This window comes from Setaria viridis, chromosome 9 (genome assembly GCF_005286985.2).
Source record: "Setaria viridis chromosome 9, Setaria_viridis_v4.0, whole genome shotgun sequence".
NCBI lineage: Eukaryota > Viridiplantae > Streptophyta > Magnoliopsida > Poales > Poaceae > Setaria > Setaria viridis.
Window position 1 is genome coordinate 44,420,177 of NC_048271.2, and position 17,409 is coordinate 44,437,585.

Genomic DNA, 17,409 nt, shown 5'->3' on the forward strand with positions numbered 1-17,409 from the left:
GTAGAGAGTAGTGTGGCACGGCGAGCCGGCGAGGTAAAGTGGAGGACTCCCGCGCGGCCGCGCCTCGCCGCCACTCCCCCCCCCCCCCCCCCCCCCCCCCCCCCCCCCCCCCCAAAACGGCTATGCCACGAGTGCGGCCGCTGCCGCGCCCACCAGAGACCAGACCCCGCGAGCCAGGCAGCCAGCGCGCCCCCGTCAAATACTCCGCACCCGCCACCTCCGGCCGCGCGCGTCTCGCAGACGCCCACAGGGGAGAGAGAAAATAAAGCTGCCGGCCGAGACAAGGCGCGAAGCTTGCCTGCAGAGGCACCGCCGCCACCGGGCTCCGCGATGGCGTCGGAGCTCATCTTCCGCGGGCACGAGGAGTCCCTCCCCACGGGCGCGCCCGGGCACACGCCCAAGCCGCACCACAAGCCGCTAGCGGCGCGCCCGCTCCGGTACCTCCTCGCGGAGCAGCGCCTCCTCTTCGCGCTCCTGGGCATGGCCCTCGCCGCGGCCGTCTTCCTCAACGCGCCGTCCGCGTCGGGCACCGCAGCCACCTCCTCATCCACAAACCCAGGCGCCGGCAGCGCCGCCACCACGGTCGCTGCGGGGCTCGCGCGACGCCAGGACGCCCACGCCGCGGTGGGCGGGGAGCGGGAGCGGCGCGCGGCGCGGGTGCCGCTGGGCGTCCGGCTTCGCGTCCGGCGCGTGCTGGTGACGGGCGGTGCCGGGTTCGTGGGCAGCCACCTGGTGGACCGTCTCCTGGAGCGCGGCGACAGCGTGATCGTGGTGGACAACTTCTTCACGGGGCGCAAGGAGAACCTGGCGCACCACGACCCAGCGACAGCGGCGCTGGAGGTGATCCGGCACGACGTGGTGGAGCCGGCGCTGCTGGAGGTGGACCGGATCTACCACCTGGCGTGCCCGGCGTCGCCGGTGCACTACAAGCACAACCCCGTGAAGACGGCCAAGACCAGCGTGGTGGGGACGCTCAACATGCTGGGCCTCGCCAAGCGCGTCGGCGCGCGGTTCCTGCTCACCAGCACCAGCGAGGTGTACGGCGACCCGCTGCAGCACCCGCAGGTGGAGACCTACTGGGGCAACGTCAACCCCATCGGTAAGAATCGATCGATCGCCAAGGCATTTGCTGCGTCGTCGTCGGTGATCGAAGGGCATTGTTGTTGCGTCGCGCAGGTGTCCGGAGCTGCTACGACGAGGGCAAGCGCACGGCGGAGACGCTGGCCATGGACTACCACCGCGCCGCCAACCTCGAGGTGAGGATCGCCCGGATCTTCAACACCTACGGGCCACGCATGTGCATCGACGACGGCCGGGTCGTCAGCAACTTCGTCGCGCAGGCGTTGAGGAAGGAGCCCCTGACAGTCTACGGCGACGGCAAGCAGACGAGGAGCTTCCAGTACGTGTCGGACCTGGTATGGTAACGCCCAACAAGCCCACAACGCCCTCCACCCCTCTCTCGACAAGCTTCTCGTAAACGCGTGGCACACACAACACAACGCTCCGGCTCCCCCATCGCACTCCACTCCGCGCCCACTGCATGAAGAGAACCCGCCCGCACGCCACCAAAGTGCGCGAGGCCAGCGCATGGCAGAATCCGCCTGCGCCGCGCGCCCTCGGTGCCAAGTGCGCGCGCGCATGCGCGCCATGCCCGCGACGGCACGGCGCGGTGCTGACGAGTGGCAACCGGCCGTCGTCGTCGCTCCTGAACTCTCTGTAGAAGCAGGACACTAATGGAGTCTGGACCACGCCAATCCAAAGCCCCCAGACACAGCTAGCATGGCATTGGCATTGGCGGCCGAACACCTAACAGCTTTGGCAAGCAGTAATGGCCTTAACGCCGAAACAAGCAATCAATCATACAAGAACCACCCGGGCCATTTCTAGCTGACTAGCTCGCGCCAAAGACACCCTTCAACCTTCGGCGCGCGATCTGCCTAGCTTCTTGTGGTTCACGGGCATCGTCTTGTCGCAGCAGTAGAAAGCATACCCTTTTGTGCACAGGACAAAAGCTTTGTTTTTGTGCAGAAGACGATGCAAAAGCTCTATTTTTGAACGAACGCGAGCTCTCTATTTTTTTCTTCTGGCAGAAGACAAGATTTTATCTTCTTTGTGCACAAGAAAGACAAACCTAGAGCACAAAAGACAGCACGTCAAAACTGAATTACTACATGTTGAACTTTTTTAAAGTGCCATGAAAGAATGGCTCCGCACATGTGCATCTCATGGTAGGATATCTGACGATGGATGGGCAGGTGGAGGGTCTGATGAAGCTGATGGAGGGGGAGCACGTGGGCCCGTTCAACCTGGGGAACCCCGGCGAGTTCACGATGCTGGAGTTGGCCAGGGTGGTGCAGGAGACCATCGACCGGGGCGCGCGCATCGAGTTCCGCCCCAACACCGCCGACGACCCGCACAAGCGCAAGCCGGACATCGCCCGCGCCAAGCAGCTGCTCGGGTGGGAACCCAAGGTGCCGCTCCGCGAGGGGCTCCCGCTCATGGTCCAGGACTTCCGCGCCCGCATCTTCGGAGACGGCCAGCAGGCAGCGCAGCCGCAGGTATAGCTAGGGTAGGCCACGGCCATGGCGGCCGCGAGGAGGGAGCCGGTCGATAGATCTAGCAGCCGAAATCCTCTCTACATGTACGCGATCGAGATGCTGATCCGGAGATAGATCATGTTGTGGCCGAGCGTCCACGAGCTTGAGCTGCTCTTGATCATGTGGATGTGTAGCGAGTAATTTGCATGCGAAATTGTAATTCGTGCTGGAATGTCAGCACATGCAGGCATATTGAGCGGTAGGATGTAGTGTAGCCTATGAACATGGCATCAGTTCAGAGATGAATGCTTGTTCAGTTGTTCAGACTTCAGAGATGATGAGTTAATGTAATGAGCTTGTGTCTAGCTTTGCCTTTGTGGCCTTGTTGTGTTACTGGATCTGCCAAAATAACAGCTATCCTCTCTGCCTGACAATGCCGATGCTAGACGAATGCATTGACCATGGCAATGAGGTCGACCACGAATGGCCAAGACGCTGTTGCAGTAATGCAGTTGCAGGATGGGGGGCAGCACGAAGAGGCGGAGAGCCGAGGCACACAGCTGGGCCTGACACGAAACGTCGAATTACTCCATCGATAAACGGGCCGAATCAACTCCGTGGGCCTACAGATAGCAACAGAAGCAGCCCACGACGACCACATAGCCCAAACTGCGCCGCTACCCCCATCAAGCCAACCGTGGCCGTCCGATTCGTTCAACCCTACTACTTATAAGCCACCTCCCCGGCGCCTCCTCAAAACCCTATCGTCTCTCGCGGCGCAGCCACCACCACCACCGGAGCAGCAGCGGCGCACGCGGCGAGCGGAGAGGCGGAGGAAGAGGCGATGGCGCGCGGCGTGGCGGCGGGGGCGAAGGGAGGCGCGGCCGGCGGCAAGAAGAAGGGCGCCGTTACCTTCACGATCGACTGCACCAAGCCCGTGGAGGACAAGATCATGGAGATCGCCACGCTCGAGAAGTTCCTCCAGGAGCGCATCAAGGTCGCCGGCGGCAAGGCCGGCAACCTCGGCGAGGGTGTCACCGTCACCCGCGACAAGACCAAGGTCACCGTCACCTCCGAGGGGCCTTTCTCCAAGAGGTATACACCCACAAAGCTTGCTCGTTCTTCCATCCAGATCCACGCGTTCATAGCTCTGGGTACCGATTTTAGGACATACTATGGATGCATCGAGCTGTATGCGTTCATATCTGTGCGATATGGGATGAACTTGTCATGGCTGGCCGTAGAGTTCGGTATTCTGTTTCCATTTTTGCTCTGCAGCTAGTAAATCATCTGGTGAATATGCTGTGAAGAAAGCCTGGCTCCATGGTAAGGAAACCTTAGTTTGACCGAGAGGAGACATTTACTAGGACACTTAGCATAATATTATTTCCTATCTTCTCTAACACATGTGGATTGGAATGGGAAATGAACTAATTTTTTATCTCAAGCCCTCCCAATTCATGTGGATTCGAGGGGATTGTTACGTTTCCAAACGAGGCCTCACTTTGTTGACTGTTGTATTAGCACTTCAGCTGCATATTATGGCACTGGTTACATCACCTGTGCGTCTCAATCCTCACGAGATATACCTTTTGTTGTTACTTATATCGTGAGACATCAGTCATGCAAGTAGGATGCTACATAGGGCTACTTTACAGGCTTGTGCTGATGTTGATGCCTCGTTTATTCCTGCTGTTTTGCTCATTCCATGATTTCTAAACCTAGTTTGTTGCACCAAGTGGTAATTTTGTTCATTTCTAAAATTCAATCTACCTCGCTGTTAGGTCGGTGGACCAGTAGTTCTTTGCTTGCTTCAGTTGGCCACCATGTACTTTGCTCCAATAATGATGTTTGCAGCCTTGTGATTTGAGCAACTATATGCTTCAATGCTTGCATTGCAAAATAAGGTTTTCTTTGTTCAGTTTCTTGGGCTCTGTTGCTCGCAAATGCTTCAATGCTTACATTGCAAAATGAGGTTTTCTTTGTTCAGTTTTTGAAGCTCTGTTGCTCTATTCTCAGGTACCTGAAGTACTTGACCAAGAAGTACCTGAAGAAGCACAATGTGCGTGACTGGCTCCGGGTCATCGCGTCGAACAAAGACCGCAGTGTCTATGAGCTCCGGTACTTCAACATCGCTGAGAATGAGGGTGAGGAGGAGGATTAGGCGCACTACCTTATCTATGTCTTGTGAACTTATGGACAGTGTCGGAACAGTCTTGCTGTAGCCTTTGAAGGGATGAGTTTTGATGTTTAAATTGCTCTTCTGATCTGTTTTAAGCGTGGTGGAACTTCCAATGTGATGCTTAGATAATCGAGTCCAAGAATTGTTGGTTCTTGCTTGTCTCTATAACATATCATCAGTGTTTTATCGTTCAGTTGTTGACATGATTGTCAGCTTGAAAACTCTAGTCAAGCTAAGCAATTGCAATCTAGTTTCCTGGAGAAACGCAATGAACCACTGCGGTCTGTCCTGGATTCAGGGCAGGAGCTGGTTGCCGAGCGCTATGTGCTCCCATTGCTGTCAGCCCTGGTCTAATTGCGCAATCTTGTCTACATGAGTTCGGACACCCAAGGGCAGTTGGCGCGTTGCGGGGGTGTAATTCAGGCATTCAGCAGCAGCCAATTGCCACTGATGCAGTCAGATCTGCAATCGTATTTTGATACCCATTACTTACACTAAACCTCATTCCTTGATTTGATTTCATTTACGTGACCACTTTGTTACTTAATCGCGTAGTACAACCAGTCTGTTTCATTCTTGCTTGGAGTGAATATCAAACAAAACTAGCAAAACAAACGTCAATTGATATCAAGTGCAAGAGAGAAGCGAGTATTCAAGTTTCAAGATTGATCACAATGTCATTCAAAGTATTGAACAGTTATTTAGAGGAATGTCGACAGATACAAAGATCGATTCTGAGATCAATCGAACCAAAAGCAAAAGAACAGCACACTCAGTCATCACTTTCACTACCAACATTTATTGGTGGGAAAAAAAGATTTAAACTTCATTGAAAGTGTGTGTAAGTTCATCACCCAAAAAAGCTGCCAATCAGCTTGTCTAACTATGTTCATGCAAGCGCCGGGGTGGGAGTGCAACCAGTGGCGACTTCAGATGTCTTTTGTACGGAGCTGTACTTCTTTGTGATGAACCTGAGATATTACATTAAACAGTTCGATCATAAACTATTCCGTTCATACTGCAGATATTAGTCCTTACACATTGATGATTAGTGCAAAGGCCAGAACTATACTTTACCCAAAAAAAACTTAACAACTAGGTCCAGTTAATTGCATGTGTTACATTTTGGGCATAAGAAGAATGCATGGTGGAAGCTAGTGCCTAATGCTACAAAAGCTGCACTATATAACATATTTTTCTAACTGGTGAAACAATTGAACTTCAGTTTAAGATGCAGATGAAATATGAGTCCAAGAAGCATTTTATTGTCTCTGTACTACAAGTTTGCACAGGATTTACAAGATAATGCTGGGATATCACTTTGTGCATAACGAATATTTGTGCTATGATAATCTGATTCAATAGTATGATACTATGATGCAATATTTGAGTTTCATATGCAAGCATGGAATGAATACTCATGCATACATGATGACTCACAGTATTGTCTTTAGAGTTCACACTTTGTGTTGGTTATTTCATATCCTCTACGAGACATGGGCACTCAGCTCAGTTAGTCATCTCAAACACAGAGGGTAAGAGACACATACCTGAAGAAATCTCTCCATAGCAACTCAAACATTAACCAATTTGTCCCAGCATCAGATGTGCCATCATCATTCTTGGGTGTTGACCCAGAAGGAATTGCTCTGGGAGGACAAGAATTGCTAATTATATACAGGAGCAAATTTATATTGTGATGAACTTCTGTTCAGCTAACTTGCATACCTAGTAGCATGCTTCTTCAACTCTTCATACATGAACCGTGGAGAGAGGCAACCCGTAGCAAGCCATGGTGAAATTTTGCAGGAGAAATTAGCACCATATATGCTATCTCGGGTATTGCTTTTGTCTACTTTGTTTGGCTGCATAGAGCATTCTGCAGCGAACTTCTTCAACCTCTCCAGAGCTTCTGCCTCACCACCAATAAGAGTAGAGCCGACAGCAGGTTTGGAGTCCTAAATGATCAAATAAGTAAATGTAGAGATCAGGACGCACTGCAGAGAATGGATCTTTGGTGTGAGCTACAGAAAACTATGGCCATGGCACTAACAGAAATTATTTAAAAGATACGATCCAATCCAATCACCAGTGTCACTGTCCACATTAACAACTGACCAGCCTTTTTTATTCTTTGGGAAGTAAGACACTCAGCATTTCACTTCGACATTGATGTCGAGGTCCCTTTAAGATGTCAATGTAGTTCTACATATTCTTCCCAAAACAACTAATAAGAACATAAAACTACAGGTTTACACTGTCCCTAAATCAAGGGGGTGGTATTTCACAGCACAAGATGCAAAAGACCAATGCACAAGTTGCCAATGTGACTCAGTTCCAAAGCTCCAAAATGTGAAATCTTTTTGGAGATGTCATTATCGTGGAGAACAAAGCTAACTACTAATGCACATGAAGGTGAGATAATGATAAACAATTCAATCGCAGAAAGAGTGGAATTTTGGGATTTCTCTTTGAGACAAAACCGCAAACTTCTTTTACCATCATACCATAAAAATAATTGTACTACTGGTTTGTCCTGTGCTACTCAGACAATCCTATCACAGCTGTGAACAGAAATGGATTAAGAGAGCACTAGCACTACACATTCATAATAGGACCATGACAACCTAAACAAACGACAGGACTAAAATTTCATATCCAGTTTCAGTTCATCACTATCAAAGATTCAGCATACCTAAGATATGTCCAAGTCTCCAAGAGTTGGATATTTTACAACAAAATCTAGCTAAATGGTCAATGGCACTAAAACATGCTATAATTAGCAACTTCCATCCACTTCTAGTTCTAGAAGTACAATGTACTGGAAAGTACCAGTGTACCACAAACTTTTACCACATTTAGAGAATAAATTGTCATGATTCTGAACTGAGCGAAAGATCTAAAATCTAAATGCCGACTAACCTGTGGCATGGCTGGTGGCGCAGTGAGCCCGAGCTCGGCAAGCGTGGGGATGTCCCCAGGCTCGAGCACGTTCTTCATGGGAACGCACTTAACCTCCTCCGGAGCCTCGAGCACCTTCCTGACCTCTAAGCCCTTAACGGCCTCCCTGAAGCCGCCATAGTTAGATGGCATGTCCTCGAGGCGGAAGGGCAGGTCCTCCACATGGTAAAGCGTGCTACCCCAGAAGTACTTCACGTTGATGCCCTCCTTCTCCACGGCCTTTTGCACCCTCTCCTCGGCGCGGCACTCGTCCCGCGACACCTCCCCATGCGCGTACACAGCCTCCGCGCCCGCCGCCCGCGCGAGCTCAGGGATGACGACCTCGGGCCTGCCCACGCGCACCACAAGATCCCCACCGCGCGCGCGGAGGCTCCGCCGGAGGTCGGCGACGGAGTCGAGCAGGAAGTTGGCGCGGTACGGGCCGGTGCGGTCGAACCCCGAGGGCGACTTGCCGAAGTCCCGCGGGTCAAAGACGAAGACGGGGAGGAGGGAGGATGACGCCCCGGCCGCGGCGTGGAACGGCTCGTGGTCGTGGAGTCTGAGGTCGGCCCGGAACCAGACGAGCGTGCGGCGGCGTCCCGCGGCGGCGGGCGCGCCGGACGGGAAGGAGCGGGAGAGGCCCGGCGTGGAGGCGGGCAGCGGCGAGATGACGGAGGAGGTGGCGGAGTTGAGGCGGGTGGGGCGGCGGGACGGGGACTGCGCGCCGGAGGGGTGGAGGCAGACGGCGAGCGTGGAGATTTGGGTGGGGAGGTGGATGGTGGACGGGATGGAGGCGAGTGTGGGGGCGGTCGGCGCGCGGATATTGAGGGAGAGCGAGAAGGATGCGAAGGGGAGGAGGCTGGGGTCCTCGCGCGGGTGGGCGCCGGCGTCGGAGTCGGAGGCGGCGGCCATGGTTGGTGGGATGCGAGGATGAATGGGGGGAGGTGGAACAGATTTGATGTGGATGAGGGAGTGAGGATGGGTTGGTTGGAGTTGGAGACTCGAGAGTAAGGACTAGGAGGGAGGGAAGGTGGTGGGGAATTTTGGAGCCCCACCAACCATTTTCAGTTTTACCAGAATCCAGATTGGAGCTCTTGTCACCAACCCTTTCTGGTCAGATGTGAACTTTTCAAAGGCAAAAATTCACAAATTCGGTAATTTGTGTAAACTAATGAGATTTTTATTTGAAAACAAAACAAAGTAGGTGTAGAAAAACAAAGGCCGACTTGTTTCTTCATTCTTTTTCCCCCCTCATCATGTGTACGTACAAGACCCACCAGATGGCTTGTTTGAACATAGGCAAATCAATCGTTTTTACCGTCATCTGAAAAATGGGGCTTAAAACAAGTGGGGCTGCCAGTAACGGTTCAATGATCGGTACCCAATACATCTTAATCGGAGACATAGCATCATTATCATTTGAAATATCAGCACTTCAGCAGCGAAAGCAACAAATATAAAGATACAACTATTTCAGCGTACCAAAATTTCAAAGCTCTGGTGCAGGAGCTCACAATACTAATAAACCAGTGGTGTGAACCTTTTCCTATGGGTCATGAACCCGTTTTCACTATGAGAAAAAACCCTATACACTCTTCCTGGTGTGCACTCTGCAAAGTCGGTGTGCCAACAATTCTGATGAGCTCTGCTTCCTCCATATGTCTACACTTCTCAACACATGAAGCCAACTGAAAAGAAGACGACAGTCTCATCACTTTCTCTTATGTGAAGTTGCCCCCTTTGATTGTTTTGCAGAGGCTTTCTTCGCATTTGGGTGTGGAGTTACTCTCTGAATGACCCTTTTCGGTTCATCCGGCTTCATATGGGGATCAACCTCCTCATACTGTATCGGCTTAATGATAACACCAGGCTTCTTAACAATCTGAAAAATATAGGAGGTACAACAGTGAATAGAAACTTAATCAACAGGCACTTCAAAACAAATGGCAGGAGTCAGTGTACTTGTGATTAATTTGTTATTACCAACTCGAAAGTTAGGTCCTGAGAACATGACATTAGGCAGGTTTTACAATCAAGATATGACTCAATAATCGTGTCACTATTCACCATTCCATGTCCGCCATTTTGATGTAGCTACAGAGAAAAAGGAAACCTAAACAGATGCTGGTTGGCATAAACAAACATCCTGGTTGCACATGTAAAACAGACAGTACTGTATGTACTTGAATATAATGCAAATCTGACAAGGCAAAACCAGTTGCTTTCAAAGTAGACTATTGAATCACCTATGTGATTCAGACATCCTCAAGTATATGTACTAAATTAATAGTTCTTAACAGTCCGATGAATCAGCAAGATGAACTCACCGCAGGTCGATTGAGAGCAGAAACTGATATCGCTGGGTTGAAATCAGGTCCAATAGGCATACGGATGCTCTGCTCGTAGACATCCTTCGAAGTGTAAGGGAAAGGCAAATTCCTCACTAAATACTTCTCAACCTGCAAAGTGCAAAGCAGCAAAAATTATAGCTTGTTCAAGCATTTCTAAAAAAACTAAAGAAACATCTCAGCACTAAGCATCCAGGCAGAAGGAAACAATACATCTAGATACGCTTTTCCAGAATTATAATAGAATACCAAAGGTATGAATTATAGATAAACAACATAAATATAACATATAGCGAACATGTTGCACATAACAAATCAAATAGACATTTACCTTCTTATCCACATGTTCAGAAATAATAACGTGCTTAAGCTTTGCGTCCTTCCTCCTCTTCAAGGCTTCTTCTCTATTCCTTTTAGCAATTGCATGTTCTTTGATCATCCATGATGGAAGTCCTTTTTTCTGCTGGATGTCCGTCCACTGGCCCCAGCCAGGAACAAGAGCAGGTTTTTCAGGTTCAGGGTTCTCTTCATTTAAAACTTCCATTTTGTCCTTCTCAAAGTCAGCTTCAACATCATCACCAGCAAAAGCCTGGCGTATGAGTTCAGCTTGCGATGGAAGTTCATAGTTTTCCTTTGTGTCAGACATGGTCAAGAAGCCCTCAACCATCTCTTCCTCTGAATCTGAATCAGGATTGCTACCCTGTTGCTACTCAAAAACAAAGTGGAAAACAAAATCAGTGAAACAACCAACTGGATATAGAATCAAGAACCACATATCATAGTTAAGACAAACCTTAGGATTTGGATCTACAATAGGTGGAGCCTGTAATTTGGATTTATTGGTAACGCCATTGACATTGCTATTGCCATTTCCTTTGCTACTGTTGACCTGGTGAAAACAAGAGACCATAAGCTTAAAAAAAAAGCAAGGCGAGGAAAAAAATAGCTGTGAGTGCAAGCATAAGTACCTTTTTCCAGGAATCACCAGCTAACATTCCAACTTCAAATGTTGTCTTAGGACCTGGATTTTTCATGATATCATCGAAGCTCTACATAATGCAACTACAAATCAGAATACTGTAACATAAATTACATGATTTAATAACTTGAATGTATAAACACCTTACTTTGTAAAGATCATTCTGTTCATCATCCAGCAGTGCAGTCCCAAGTTGTATGTCATCTTGCTTTGTAGTTGGTTCATTGTTGCCCAAGTGTTGGGCAGGGTCAGAATCATACTCACTATCACTACTCTCAGTTTCGTGTAGTTTTTGCCTCTTATTTACATCTTCATGTGTATTTTTGGCAGGCCCAAATGTTCTTTTACCTGTCACCTTAATTGAATCTTCATTCTGTTCAGTGTTATCGTCCTCCAATTTCCTCAAGGAATCATCGTAGTCTTCAAGAGCTTGTCGTGCTTCCTCATAAGCTGCTTCCTCCTGTTTTTTCATAGCACGCTCCTGTAGATAAGCACAGAAATGTGATAATTGGGGTGAGAGGGTGACAGAATCACAATGTTGCTAACAAATATACTTTTGCTAAACAAATGCACAAAGGGCACGGGAAATGAAAGTGCACCATGAAAGGCAACGAAAAAACTCCTGAATTTGGTATCTCTTTATCTTCTTCAAGAACTTTAAGAATCTTTTCTTTCCCTCTGTTTAAGATTTTTGCTTCTGAGTCATTCTCATCTTCGTCATCATCTGAACTTTCCTCACTGCTAGAATCATCTTTCATGGAATTCATTTTTCTAGTCAGAAGAGCATTTTGTTGGAGTTGTGCTGTAATAGCAGCTCGTGTGCCTTCATCTTGAACAGACAATCCACGCTTGAGGATTCGTTTTGCCCATTTCGATGTATTCTTGTGCTTTAATGTCATCCTTTCCTGTAAATAATCTCAACATAAATTAACGATGTTTTGGGGGAGAGAAATGAGTAAGCTATCCGACAAGAGAAAAAGAAATGAGCAAAGATTTACCTCTGCACGTTTAAATTCTTGTTTCATAGCATAATCTTTGATAGCTTCAGGATCTGCCTCAAATTCTGCTGATGCTACCTTCAGTTTGTCCTTCTTCAACATTCGGTGATATGTCCTGGACTTGATCTTCTTCACACGTTTTGCTTTCATCTCATGACGAAATAGAAGGCTGCGCATTTTAGCAAGGCGGTTTTGGCGTTCTCTCACATCTTCCACATCAATCTACATAAGTTAATTTAACCTATTTAGCAAAAAATGTTCCAAGGCTTGGAATATGCAGCATAACATTAAACATGTTCAATGAACAAAAACATATTAGTCAGCACTGATATGGTACCTAGTTAAATTCAGTTGAACTGATGAAGTGCAATGAGATCATCAACATACCTTGTTGAGTTCCAGGATTTTGGCACCGTCATTCTTGTGTGCCTCCATTATTTCACTGCTTCGTGTAATCTCAGCCATTCTCTTCTCAAACTCACTCCTTGGTTTAAACTTGCTTGCAATTGCCGCAACGGTGTTCACACCCAAGTTGGCATCATTTTCAAAGAATAGTGTAGGAGCTTCACGGTTGCCCTTCACATTTCTCTCCCACTTTGTGAGCTCACGCTTGAGTTCCTGATTCGCCACGCCACGCTCAAGCTTCTCCCTATCCACTTTTGGAAGTGGGGCAGCCACAATCATTGTTTTTTTCTCCTGCTGCTGCAGCCTCTTACGGACCTTGCTATACCCAGGCTTTCCCTGGATATTATCCAAGAGATCATGAATTGTGACAGGTCCATCACCATGCTGCAATGGCAGCTCCGACGGCTGTTTCCTCTTCTTTCCTGTTTTTGACAAATTATTTCAGATTCTGAACCACGAATGATAAACAAACTCAATTTTCACCATCAGCATCAATGGTTCAAGAGAAATGTGATTTTAGCATACATTTTTTAGAGTTTTGGCTTTTCTATTTATGAGAGCTATTCAACATTGTTCAGCACCTAACGTTTTGGCAGGAAAGAGCAGCCCTTTCAAGCCTTCAACGAAAGATCCATCTCTGTACGCAATGTGTCTATGAGAATATCTTTTATGCAATGTCTAAGGATTCACAAAAAGTTTACCATCAAAGGCTTCTCTAGGCATTCCAGTCGTTTCCTGAAGTATTCTTATCTGCTTCTCCTCATCCTCACCATCGTCATCTTCCTCCATATCCTCACCTTCCTCCGAAGGCACATCCTCATCCTAAAACACAAATGCGAACGCAATTTATCGCAAGTACCAGAGCAACTAAAATGCCTACCAATGTCGCATCAATTTCTTCGCTGGTTCGCACAAAAATACACCCTTTTTTTCTTTGTTGCGCAGCAAGTCGAGCCGCGGCTAGTTAGTCTCTACAACAGACCCTCAAACGCACAAGAGAGAAGTAAGGGGGTCACCGCACCGCCTCCGAGGCGTCGCTGTCGAACTCGTACTCATACTTGGCGACGGCGTCGTAGCGGCCGTTCTTGCCGGCCTCCTCCTCGGGGACCCCCTCCTCGTACTCGTACACGTCCTGGGCACCCGCGTCGGAGAGCTCCTCGTCGTCGGAGCCGCCGGGACCCATCGCGTCGAGCTCCCGGCGCATCGCCGTGGGGAGGCGGGGCCCGTGGCGGCGCTTCTTCTCGGGGCCGAGGGCGGGCTTGCCGCGCCGCATGGCGGGTTTCTTCGGCATTAGAGCGAGGATCAGAGCGGTGGAAGGAACCGGCGGCGCTGTGCTCGGCGGCGTGGCAGGGAGGACGGGCGCCGAGCGTGTCTGCGTATGGCGCCGGGACTCGAGGCGCGTCGAGCGGCTGGCGGCTAGGGTATGCTCGTTCTCGCTCGTGAGGAGTGAAGGACACGGGAAGACGGGAGATGGGCTTCCAGAGAATTTTTTGTGTTTGGATGTGTTGGGTACTTGGGCCGGCAATTGAGGTATTTAGAATTGGGCTTTAAATACAGACAGAAAAAAACCACTTCCTAGCCATTCTTCTCTATTCTCTAACTTCTTTCTACTGCTAGCTCGACTCCTTTCAAAAAAGACCGAGCAGCTCGGCCTGGCCCGTGCTAGCCGGTCTGAAAAAAAGCCCGAAAAGACCGGCTCGAAATCTGTTCATGGACGGGCTTATCATGTTTTTTTCCCCGAGGCTGTTTGCCGGGCTTGGCCCGAGCCTGGGCATGCTCTCTCTGCTAAGCCAATTGATGTTTTTTTTTCCTCTGATTCTAATACATGTGCATTTATTAAGGATTCAGAAAACAAAATGGATTGCACAACCTTCAACCACAACTAATATGAATTATTAGAGATAACATGGTCACTTCTCACAGCTACTCATTTGTCCAGAATTGTCTAAACGAACACTTATTTTTGACTAAGATTTTAAGTTTTAAGAAAAAAAAAACTCAACCCATGAAGCTGGAACAGAAGCACAAAGGCTGAGGGCGATACAAGCTAGCGAAGCAAAGGCCTGAACTTCCTCCATTATTGACCAACGCATTGCAATTGCATCGGCAAACATCACAACTTCACCTCCCATTTCTCATGTAGAGTTCCACATGTAAATCCAATGTTTCCTAAGATCTACTACGTTAAAAAGTATTGGCAGATGTGTATTCGATGGTGAGAATTGCCTAGAGGAAGCAAGCGGGGGTGGGCATCACAGGTGGCAAGCAAAGAGATGGGAAGAGGATATTGGATTTTATGTAAATTATGGAAAGAAAATAAAAAAAAGGCCTTTTGCCAAGCGCAAACTCCTCGTTGTGTTTCGCTTTTGTAAATCAACATTTGGAACTGCTGCTCCATATTCTCTATCTTAATAAAAAGATATTAAAATTCTTTTGTGTATTTGGTAATTTTTTTATTGGAATGAGGGGAAAACACCTTTCACATTGGAATAAAAATAGAATGATACTTTAAAAAAAAAGTGGAGCGTCACTACGCATACTCCCCACCTGCTTGGATTGACGTGCCACGTCGCTCACAATGTCTTGACTGTCGAGTGTGGACATTAATCCATTTAGATTTGGTTAATTCAATGCATGGCCCGTGCAAATTTGGACTTTCATAGCAGACGATTGCTACGCTTCTGTCAATTACCCGTAATGATCACCTGCTTTTTTTTTAGCTCTGATGATTGGCTAGAATCACTATCCCAATTGGAAGTTTAATGGAGTTTTATTCCCATTAATTAGCATGCCATATAGGATTTTTTATTACGTGTCATCTAATTTAAAGAAGAGAGATGATATCAGTTTCATCTAGATGAAACCACTTGTACATGGATATTAACTCTCTGTAAGTCATGAAACTAAATATTATTAGGAGTCTATAAAACCACAATATAAAATTTTGTATTGGGAGAGGTATTTTCAAATACTATTGACTATCTTGAAAACATTAAAATGAAATCTCCATTAGGATTAACCTAAGGCTAAGGCTGGGCGTGCATATACCGCGCGCGGAGATATGAATACGATTACGATGGATGGTTCGGCATTAGCTCTTGCTCCCACCCAAAAGCCGTCCATGCGCCATTGCCGCCCGTTGCCGCAAGTAACGGCCGGGTGAAATAAAGGCGTCGTCGTCCTCGTCTTTGTTTGCCTTTGCACCTCCGCCACGCGATCCCCCCAACCCGTACGAGCTGCCGGTTAGCCCTTTTTCTTGGCTCCGGTTGCTCGGCACGGACTCATCAAGGCATCGATCACAATTCACCCCACGCCAAAACGAACCAGCCAGCCGGCGCCGGCGGTCTCCTAGCGGCTTTCGTCCAATGCCGTCCAACCCATCTCTCGAGCTCTGTCCTCAAGCGAAGATAGGTCATCCGTCCGTCACCCATTCCCCCCTGTGCCGACCGGAGCACAACTGCAGGCGCGAGCACGGCGGAGGCAACGCGCGGCACTCTCGGCAGACTAGCACCACCAGCTAGCCTCCTGCTCTTGCTGGCACGTAGACGTAGCACGTACAACTACAAGTACCTTTGATCTGCCGAGAGACATCGAGTGATCGAGAGATCGGTTGGACGCAGCTTGCGAGTCCTTTTGTTTTGTCGCCACGAAGCAGGAGCGCACAGACAGTTGCGTGCGCCTCATGTTTACAGGCATGGTGCTTGACCGTTGACTCGGTCGGTCCATCCAGCAACAAGTGTGTCGTCGTACCTCATGTCACGCGCCGCCACCACCGTGCAAACGTCGGGTCCGTCTTTTAATAACACGTATTGCCCGCGTATTGCCACGAGACGAGTAGTGCATAATACGTACTCTCTACGTTTCAAATTGTAGGTCATTTTAATTTCTACATTTATAAATATTATTATGCATCTAGACTATAATAATTTTTATAAATAAAAAATTAAAATAATCTACAATTTTGAATAGATGGAGTAAATTCTGCCCGGCAGATAATATCGACGTCGGTGTGCGTCTTCGTCTCGCGGCGAAAACTTCTACACGCACGAAGACACCTTTGTCTTTGTGATAACGACGAAGAGGATTACGATAACGACGCCACCTCTGTGAATCCACACCACGGGCCCATGCACAGCCGGTCAGGTCAAAGTTACTGCTCCTCGACCTCGATCAATTATCGGCGCACGCTACCACCACCCAATCCAAATCTGCAAATTATATCAGAAAACTTTTCCCACCCGAAATCCTACGCACCTCCGAATCACAGGCTTCACCGCCCCCTCCCACCGGCTTCTTGGCCCACACGGCAGCAGCAGCCGCTCGCAGCAGTTGCCCGCGTGCGCTTACGCCAAAAAGCCCTCGCGAAGCGTCGTTTAGGGGCTGCTGGTTCCCAGACACAGCCAACCACACCTAAAGTTAGGTTTGCCACAATTGGTAGGTGTTTTGGTTCAAGAATAAACTGAGGCTCGCCACAGCTGCGGCCTGCGGAGCCATCGCGCCACAGTTTTTGCTGCCAAGGTGCGGCGAGTTTTTTCGGCGCCACACCCGCCGTGGCCGCCAACGCTGCCGAAAGATCCCAGTCCCTCTACCTAGCGCGAACGCATCTGCTTAGTTTACCGCAAACATCATGCCTCTCCCACATCAGCTGCATGGTTGACCCGCTTCCGCGCCGTCATGCTCGCTCACCGCGGCAGACTCCTCCCCGACAGGTTGCGCACTTCTGCAGATCCCTTCTCATCTCCTTTCACCAGCACCATCGATTTTTTCCCCGAGCGTGCAGATCTGAAGAATCTCCTGTCAAGCAGTTGCGGCAGCGGAAGGGAAGGGAAAAGGAAACAAATGAAGGGCAGAGGAAGCAGACGACCACCGAGGAGTGGAATCATCGCTGCGGCCACTCGAGTAGCAGATAGGAATCCCATTCTTTTTTTCTTGTTTTGACTGCCATCGATTTGTTCAACGGACTGGCCTGCTGCGACGAGCAGCATGCTGACTGACCGAGCAATGTGGCTAGCAAGTTGCG

General features: G+C 48.9%; 4 protein-coding genes across 5 annotated transcripts; 2 read left to right on the forward strand and 2 right to left on the reverse strand.

Moving 5' to 3' along the window:
- The first annotated feature begins 242 nt into the window (after nt 1-242).
- Nucleotides 243-2,887, forward strand: LOC117840077 (UDP-glucuronic acid decarboxylase 2). The gene is made up of 3 exons (XM_034720531.2): nt 243-1,099; nt 1,177-1,415; nt 2,256-2,887. Exons 1-3 carry the CDS (start codon nt 331-333, stop codon nt 2,562-2,564), a joined length of 1,317 nt encoding a protein of 438 aa, XP_034576422.1. The 5' UTR covers nt 243-330; the 3' UTR covers nt 2,565-2,887.
- A 409-nt stretch (nt 2,888-3,296) lies between these two features.
- LOC117840078 (large ribosomal subunit protein eL22z) lies at nt 3,297-4,912 on the forward strand. The gene is made up of 2 exons (XM_034720533.2): nt 3,297-3,632; nt 4,557-4,912. Exons 1-2 carry the CDS (start codon nt 3,382-3,384, stop codon nt 4,699-4,701), a joined length of 396 nt encoding a protein of 131 aa, XP_034576424.1. The 5' UTR covers nt 3,297-3,381; the 3' UTR covers nt 4,702-4,912.
- Nucleotides 4,913-5,370: 458 nt separating this feature from the next.
- On the reverse strand, nt 5,371-8,666 carry LOC117840076 (blue-light photoreceptor PHR2). The gene is made up of 4 exons (XM_034720529.2): nt 7,642-8,666; nt 6,448-6,677; nt 6,270-6,368; nt 5,371-5,690 (listed from the first exon to the last, which is right to left on the reverse strand). Exons 1-4 carry the CDS (start codon nt 8,569-8,571, stop codon nt 5,609-5,611), a joined length of 1,341 nt encoding a protein of 446 aa, XP_034576420.1. The 5' UTR covers nt 8,572-8,666; the 3' UTR covers nt 5,371-5,608.
- A 384-nt stretch (nt 8,667-9,050) lies between these two features.
- Nucleotides 9,051-13,819, reverse strand: LOC117840075 (uncharacterized protein C57A7.06). 2 transcript variants are annotated; one of them, XM_034720528.2, is made up of 11 exons: nt 13,411-13,819; nt 13,091-13,211; nt 12,372-12,811; nt 11,985-12,206; nt 11,586-11,891; nt 11,135-11,467; nt 10,976-11,056; nt 10,801-10,896; nt 10,339-10,707; nt 9,987-10,118; nt 9,051-9,541 (listed from the first exon to the last, which is right to left on the reverse strand). In XM_034720528.2, exons 1-11 carry the CDS (start codon nt 13,678-13,680, stop codon nt 9,371-9,373), a joined length of 2,541 nt encoding a protein of 846 aa, XP_034576419.1. In that variant the 5' UTR covers nt 13,681-13,819; the 3' UTR covers nt 9,051-9,370. The 2 variants fall into 2 exon arrangements, with proteins under 2 accessions (XP_034576419.1, XP_034576418.1); XM_034720527.2 differs by having other exon boundaries at nt 10,339-10,713; nt 13,411-13,818.
- Nucleotides 13,820-17,409: the final 3,590 nt, after the last annotated feature.

What these genes read in the sequence shown, in the direction of transcription:
- LOC117840077 (XM_034720531.2), top strand. Translation starts at nt 331, where the DNA reads ATGGCGTCGGAGCTCATCTTCCGCGGGCACGAGGAGTCCCTCCCCACG. An exon ending in GGGCAACGTCAACCCCATCG is followed by an intron (nt 1,100 to 1,176) that starts GTAAGAATCGAT and finishes TGCGTCGCGCAG; the next exon opens with GTGTCCGGAGCTGCTACGAC. An exon ending in TCCAGTACGTGTCGGACCTG is followed by an intron (nt 1,416 to 2,255) that starts GTATGGTAACGC and finishes ATGGATGGGCAG; the next exon opens with GTGGAGGGTCTGATGAAGCT.
- LOC117840078 (XM_034720533.2), top strand. Translation starts at nt 3,382, where the DNA reads ATGGCGCGCGGCGTGGCGGCGGGGGCGAAGGGAGGCGCGGCCGGCGGC. An exon ending in GAGGGGCCTTTCTCCAAGAG is followed by an intron (nt 3,633 to 4,556) that starts GTATACACCCAC and finishes CTCTATTCTCAG; the next exon opens with GTACCTGAAGTACTTGACCA.
- LOC117840076 (XM_034720529.2), bottom strand. Translation starts at nt 8,571, where the DNA reads ATGGCCGCCGCCTCCGACTCCGACGCCGGCGCCCACCCGCGCGAGGAC. An exon ending in CGCCACCAGCCATGCCACAG is followed by an intron (nt 6,678 to 7,641) that starts GTTAGTCGGCAT and finishes TTGATCATTTAG; the next exon opens with GACTCCAAACCTGCTGTCGG. An exon ending in CTATGGAGAGATTTCTTCAG is followed by an intron (nt 5,691 to 6,269) that starts GTATGTGTCTCT and finishes GTAATATCTCAG; the next exon opens with GTTCATCACAAAGAAGTACA.
- LOC117840075 (XM_034720527.2), bottom strand. Translation starts at nt 13,680, where the DNA reads ATGCCGAAGAAACCCGCCATGCGGCGCGGCAAGCCCGCCCTCGGCCCC. An exon ending in GCCTAGAGAAGCCTTTGATG is followed by an intron (nt 12,812 to 13,090) that starts GTAAACTTTTTG and finishes TGTCAAAAACAG; the next exon opens with GAAAGAAGAGGAAACAGCCG. An exon ending in AACAGAATGATCTTTACAAA is followed by an intron (nt 11,057 to 11,134) that starts GTAAGGTGTTTA and finishes TGCATTATGTAG; the next exon opens with AGCTTCGATGATATCATGAA.